At 36.0% G+C, this 7,066-nt stretch overlaps 1 protein-coding gene and 1 pseudogene across 1 annotated transcript; one reads left to right on the forward strand and one right to left on the reverse strand.

The window, feature by feature from the left end:
• Positions 1–1,585: 1,585 nt before the first annotated feature.
• On the reverse strand, positions 1,586–3,087 carry LOC108850633 (probable F-box protein At5g39490; annotated as a pseudogene).
• A 306-nt stretch (positions 3,088–3,393) lies between these two features.
• On the forward strand, positions 3,394–5,129 carry LOC108850634 (proline--tRNA ligase, cytoplasmic-like). The gene has a single exon (XM_018624131.2). It carries the CDS (start codon positions 3,445–3,447, stop codon positions 5,044–5,046), a length of 1,602 nt encoding a protein of 533 aa, XP_018479633.1. The 5' UTR covers positions 3,394–3,444; the 3' UTR covers positions 5,047–5,129.
• Positions 5,130–7,066: the final 1,937 nt, after the last annotated feature.

Raw genomic sequence — 7,066 nt, forward strand, 5'->3', positions numbered from 1 at the left:
TTTCAAAAGGGCACATAGTAATGATGAAACAAAAGAACTAAACATTACATTAAACCAAACCTTAATGCTAGAAAACCTCAAAAACGTCATGGATCATACAATTTGGTAGAAAATGTTATATTTGTTACCTAGGTGGTAACCTGCGCAAGAATGAAAAAAATGTCAGAATTGGAGTTTTCCCTAAATGTCCTATTTTCTCTTCTAACCTAATGGCGCCTCTATATAAAAACGCCCCATATCCATTTATTTCTTTTGGACACGAGTTTTTGCAAGAGACCATATTTTCAATTTTGGGATTTGCGATTTGAAGCCTTGTAAGGGAGACAGTTCCTTCTCTCTCGCTTTAGAGAAGATTATCTTGAACTTTATTTTATCTCTTAATTGCATGTAATATTATTAAGAATTGATGCTTGTGTTTTCTTGTGTTATGGCTGAGTAGTCATTTAGCTTATTCTAAGGTTTTAGGATGTTAATTCTGTGAACTAAACAAAAATAAGTTAATAAATTGATTATCTTCATTTATAACTTTTCTTACTGCTTGCATTAATCTATCGCTTAATGTATTAATTTAGGTTTAATTTATTCATTATTTGTGTAGTAGATAGCTTGATATGTAATGAATGAAGTTGGCATCCCTAATAGCGAAAGTAGATATTAGGGTGTTTAGTGAACCTATCGGACTTGATCTCTAATATTTGCTATCGTATCTTGATCCAAGCGAGGGTTTAGATATCAAAATGGATTTGCAAAAAAAGAGTTCCATGAGAGTGGACTGTTCTATCTTAAATTATCTGAATTTTAAACTTATGCTTAACTGAGCTTGAATAATTATTTGGCTTATAAGTGTTGAAACCAGTTGGAATAACCTTAGGTTAGCTCTTTAATCAATTGAAAACCTCGAATCAGTCGTGTTACTTCTTTATTACGTTTCATTAAATCTTCAAAACCTTCATTGTTTTAGTTTAATATTGATCTAATAAAAAATAGGGGTAAACTGATCATCTGAAATTTAATCTAAACATATTACAACAACATTGTTTACTTGACACAATTGCCGGAATAATTATATTTAAATAAATAATAAATAAAAGACAAAAATAAAAAATAAAAATTATCAGATATTTTAGGATGTTTTACTTTGGTGTCTGTAATCATTTATATATGCTATCAACAACTTTTAAAATGATCATAAACTCCCCCAAACAAGACCGATTCTGATTTACTGAAATTGATCAATTTAACCAAACTTTGTTTATCAATACTTGGGTTGAATTTTACCAAAAAAAAAAGACTTCGGTTGAACATATTTCTAATCATCTCTTTCGATTTGCGGAAATGAATAAAAAATACACAGATACAATCATAGTTGAGTGTAAATGTAAGAAGAGCATGATGTCACAAAACATATTCAGTTATGAATTTATATCCCAAACCTAGACAAAGCGATGTGAGAGAGCTTTAAATCTGCTGCAGAGTACATCTTCAAACATTGTTTACTCAGAGTCGGAGGAAGAAGAACATAATCATGACTCAGTAAAGACGTTTCTGTAATCCCATTCCATATAAATAAAATTATTAGTTGGGGGCAGAGAACGCACGCACATACCTAAACCTTTCTTCAAGATCTCTTCAAGGTCTAGTCTTTTAAAAGTAAGCGAGATGATCACCAGCGATCACGTAAAGTGAACAAGGTTCTGGAATGGGATCAAGGAAACCATAACCATCTGAGATACAATGCTCAAAATCTCTTCCATCTGCATCAAACGGAAAAGGCTCAAGGGAAGGTGTGTCGTCTATATCCACAACAAACATTACTGTGCTATTTGGATCAAGCAGCACCGTCATTGCCTTCGAGTATTTTCGTTCCAACAAGACGGTTCCCATTCTTCTCTTGAGATTCTTCGTAAGAGAGCATCAGCAGATAAAAAGCATTTCCAGTTTCATCTTCATCACATGTCCCAGGTGGCCACCCAAACGTTCCTCCCCACAAACCGGCATACCCTTGGTCATTCATGGGATTGTTAACCGGCAGTTTGTAGAGAGAAAAGTTGTCTCCGTTTATGTTTGGCCACCCTAGGTGAGAAGACACATCAGCAGTGTACGAAGCTTTGAGACTAATAAGACCGAATGTATCACCAGAGCTAAAACTAAAAGCTTGGCGATTCAAACATCTAACCTCTCTTTCTTTCTCTGTTGCTGCGAATTCAAAGTAAGGATCGTGATTTTTCCTCCCACATCTCGTTTATTTCTACTTTCTTAGGATTGTAACACAACCCATCCTCCTCGAGGTTCATGTGCTTCCAATTCACACCAAACTTGTGCATTTTAAGGAGCATGGTTCTACGTTCCAACAACAACTTCCCTTCATCTTCTCTCCTTGTGGGAAATAACTTTACATTCAATGGTTCAGATACATGTAGACCTACATGGTTCGTCACTAGTTCGACTAAATATTTTTTATCGTTACGAGATAACTTCGAAAATAACTCATTTCTTGAGTAGGCTTCGCTACTAGTCTTCTCTAGCCTCGGCTCAACCTCCAGTGACAGCACAGTGCAGCTTTTCTCGATTCCTGTAACCAAACCAGGGTACAAGCAACTGTCTTTTCTGTCTCTTCCATGAAGAAAAAAACTTGGTGGAGCCACCATCGAGATCACAGACTATCTCAAAAACAGGTGACCACATAATCCGACCTTCTTGAATCCCCAAAGGACCAACCTCTTGTGGGATTATGCGGCAACCAACGACAGACAAGAATCCAGGCATCACGTAAACAACATTCCCAAGCTCAGGTTGATGGTAGACCCAAACACCAAACAGAGGCTTCATCACCTCTACAAGAAACCGACAAAGAGACTTGTAAGAAGAGACACCAGTTCGCCACTGCACTATGTCAGACGGAGGTATAACCTTTACATTCTCGCATTGGTCGAGCCAGACATTCTCGGAGTTGACAATATCGCATAGGCTTCTACAGCAACAGCTTAGATTGCATATGTCGCTTGGAGAAAGTAAACGAAAGATGAGAACAGTTATGTCTTCTGGAAGCGAAAGAATAAAAAAATCACACTTAAACTCTCCGATCATCGTTATGTAGTTTGCAAAAGAAATATACCAAAAGCTAATAAAACCCTAAAATTGATTTCACTAACGAAGCTAGATTATATATAATCGTGGGATCTGATGATACAAGGAAATCAAGACCAAAAGGAAACGTGATGTGCAAGACTAAAAGGAAACGTGATGTGCAAGACTAAAAGGAAACGTGTGTCATTCTTCTTTCTAACATTTTTAAGATTAAAAGGAAAAAGAAAAAGTCTATTTTTGCTCTATAAGAACATGACTACACCAATAAAATTCGAACCACCAGTCCCTGAATTAAAAGATAAACGTTTTCTTCAGAGAGAGCTTATTGTTACAAAGTTTAGATTCTTCTTGAACAACATGTCGAAGTCAGAAGAAGAAGATATCGCTACTAGTACTAGTTCGCAATCCCTACAAGTTCCTGGAAAAGAAACAGAAGCCTCTGTTTTTGCTAAAAGAAAAGAGAAAGAGATGAAGAAAGAGACTCGTCTCGGAATCTCTGCAAAGAAAGAAGAAGACTTCGCGAGTTGGTACTCTCAGGCTTGCAGATTCGGTGAGCTCATAACCCTCTCCGACACAAAAGGACTCTACATCCTAGAGCCAACAGCAACAAAGATCTGGAACATCCTAAGAAGTTACATGGACGCAGAGCTCGAAAAGTTAGGTAACGTGGAGGAAAAGAAATTCCCCATGTTAATAAAACGTGATTCCCTCGAGAAGGAGAAGGACCACATCGAAGGGTTCAAGCCTGAGGTTGCTTGGGTCACAAGAGCAGGTGAACATGATCTCCCAACACCGTACGCTCTACGTCCAACCAGCGAGACCATCATCTACCCTTACTTCAGAAACAGGATTAGGACACACCGTGATCTCCCGATGAAGGTTAACCAGTGGGTTAACGTTGTTAGATGGGAGGTTAGCGACCCTATCCCGTTGATCAGAGGTCGCGAGTTCGATTGGCAGGAAGGTCACAGTGCCTTCGCCACCAAGGAAGAGGCTGATGAAGAGGTTCTTGAAGTTTTGAACGTCTACTCTCGTGTCTACGAAGATCTTCTTGCGGTTCCTGTGATAAAAGGTCGAAAGAGCGAGAAGGAGAAGTTTGCTGGTGCGGATTACACCACAAGCGTCGAGGCTTTCGTGCCAGCTACTGGTCGTGGTGTACAAGCAGCGACCTCGCATTGTTTAGGACAGAACTTTGCGAAGATGTTTGAAATCACATTTGAAGACAAGGAAGTGAGGAAAGACAAGAAGAAGTCAATGGTGTGGCAGAACTCGTGGGGTTTAAGTACAAGATCGATAGGAGTGATGGTTATGACACATGGAGATGACAAAGGCTTGGTGTTGCCTCCAAAAGTGGCACGTTATCAAGTCGTTGTGATCCCTGTTCCTTTCAAAGGTGCTGATACCAAAAGGATCTCTCGAGAGTGTCAAGCTGTTAGAGCCTCATTGCAAGGTGCTGGGGTACGTGCTGTAGTTGATGAGCGAGAGAACTACGCTTGTGGGTGGAAGTATGCAGACTGGGAGATGAAAGGAGTGCCTTTGAGAATCGAACTCGGTCCAAGAGATTTGGAGAAGAATCAGGTGAGAGTGGCGAGGCGTGACACTGGAGCGAAGATGGATGTGTTGAGAGTGGACTTGGTTGAGAGAGTCAAGGACTTGTTGGAAGAGATACAGAGAGATCTCTATGCTGTGGCGAAGAGGAGGCTTGAAGAAAGCATTCAGAAGGTTGAAACTTGGGATGAGTTTAAGGAAGCTCTGAGAGGGAAGAAGCTGGTTTTAGCTCCATGGTGTGATGAAGTTGAGGTGGAGAATGGTGTAAAGGAGAATACTAAAGGTGAAAACGAAGCAGGAGCTAAGACTCTATGCACTCCCTTTGAACAGCCTGAACTAAGGGAAGACACTTTGTGCTTTGCATCAGGAAAGCCAGCCAAGAAGTGGACCTATTGGGGAAGAAGTTACTAAGCTATATCTGCTTATACGTCTGATGGCATCTTTAGGATTGCTTTTCATCTGTTTCGATCTCTTTTTTGAAGTTAGATTCGCAATAAAACCATTATTCCTTGTTGAGCTGTATGGGATTTGCGCTAGTTGTCACTTTCTTCAGTTGGCCTTCAGGTTGAGGCCTTGATATTTTTGAGTTGAGAGAGAGCAAAGCTTTTGTCTGAGATGAAGGCTTTGGCTTTCTATTCTTGACACTTACAAATAGAAATAACTTAGGAGAACCATGTTTTTATTTTGCAGAACATAAAATATATTGGCTTCTAAGAAATATAAACATGAATTGAGCTCAAAATCAATATGAGCGAAGAAAACTATATGGAAAAATGGAGGAAACCGATTTTATTATTTCAGCTTCAAAATCTTTCGACAGTCTACAGAATTCAACAGAAAACTAGTGTAGAATAGTTGTGTATGATCGGACATCCCATTTCATATGTTCTTCGTCTTGCTTTAGTAAGCATGAAATTATTTCATCATAAATGTATTAGGGATAGAGAGAGCTTGCTCGTACCTCTGCTAGACTGCTACCATGGTGAAGATCATTGAGAAATCAATAAGGAATCGGCAATGTCTACTATCAATAACAGAGGAATAAGTATATGAATGTTTTATCTTTTTGGTTTGGCACTATTATTTTTTTGTTGTTGTGATTTTATCCAGTAGGAAAACTCATAAAATATCAGATGCACTAGATGTAACAATGGTTTTTTTTGGTGAATATAGTTTAACCTAAATACATGTTTTTATATAATTTATTTTTATAAAATTGAAAATACAAATGCGCGTATCAAAATATAGTTTCTAATTAAAACATAAATTGACTATTTTGAATGAGTTTTTATGCCTTGATTTTGACTGAGTTTTATCATTGATGCTTGATTGTAGAATGTGCATTCGGATTTATGTCTAAGATTTTTTTCAATAACATATCCATAAGTTTCATTTTGGTATTTTTAATTTTTGGGTCGGATTCAGTTTGACTTCTTCTAAATCATTGATAGATCTAGTTTTATCCAATATTTGACTTCACCAAAAGATCCATTAAAAACTATCAAAAATATATGAAAGTGTTTAAATGTATCTAAATTACTTGAAAAACTGGTAAAACAATCTAAACTATTAAAAGAATTCAAAAGCATATGCTAATTAAAAAAAAACTCCTCAAAAAAATTCAAATTGCTCAAATTAGGTACATATTTATTTAACTTAGGTTTTTTGGATACTAATTCAAATTTTTATTTGAATAGAGTTTTATCCGATATAAGTAGTGAAGTGTCATCCCCTGAGCCCCATCCGGTTAGTTTTCTTTAATCAGATTTCAGTTTGGATTTTGAATCCAGTTACATGCATCCATATTTATTTGATTGCGTTGTTTATTTGGTGAGGATCGATGTTCAATTCATTACTTTAATGTATGCATTCCACTTAATTTTTTTGTTCTTAACTCTTGATTGAGGAGAAATTGTGGAAAATAGAATTTGCAAAGAATTTGATGATTTTAAACGTTAAGAGAATTTTAAAAGTTAAATAGATCAAACAAAAATGATTTCAGATGTTTTTTATGAATTATCCTTGTTTGTTATTGCTTAGCATAGATTTTTTTCTCAAAAATCTTTTTTTAAAATAAAATATACATGTTTTCTAAAAACTTTCAAAACATATAATTATTGGTATTATAATAGCTCTTTAATTTTGTAATTATGATTGTTTTCATACTATGCTGTTTTACTTTTTGATTTTAAGTTTTCCATGATATATTTTTTTCAAATGAAATTAATTGTCTCTTATCCGTGTACTATTTTGTGATTTTGTTTAATTTTTGGTTTGATATCCTTTTCTTAACAATTACAAAGTAATTTTTTTTGTGTGTGTGTGTGTTGTATCACTGTATATATTTATGTATGTATTTAATACATATACTTAAGAATCTTATGAATGGTATGTATTATTTCTAAATTAGAATTTTAGAAGTAAAATTAAT

The sequence above is a fragment of the Raphanus sativus genome, chromosome 4, assembly GCF_000801105.2.
Source record: "Raphanus sativus cultivar WK10039 chromosome 4, ASM80110v3, whole genome shotgun sequence".
Taxonomy (NCBI): domain Eukaryota; kingdom Viridiplantae; phylum Streptophyta; class Magnoliopsida; order Brassicales; family Brassicaceae; genus Raphanus; species Raphanus sativus.

Coding starts and splice junctions, on each gene's coding strand:
- LOC108850634 (XM_018624131.2), top strand. CDS start 3,445: ATGTCGAAGTCAGAAGAAGAAGATATCGCTACTAGTACTAGTTCGCAA.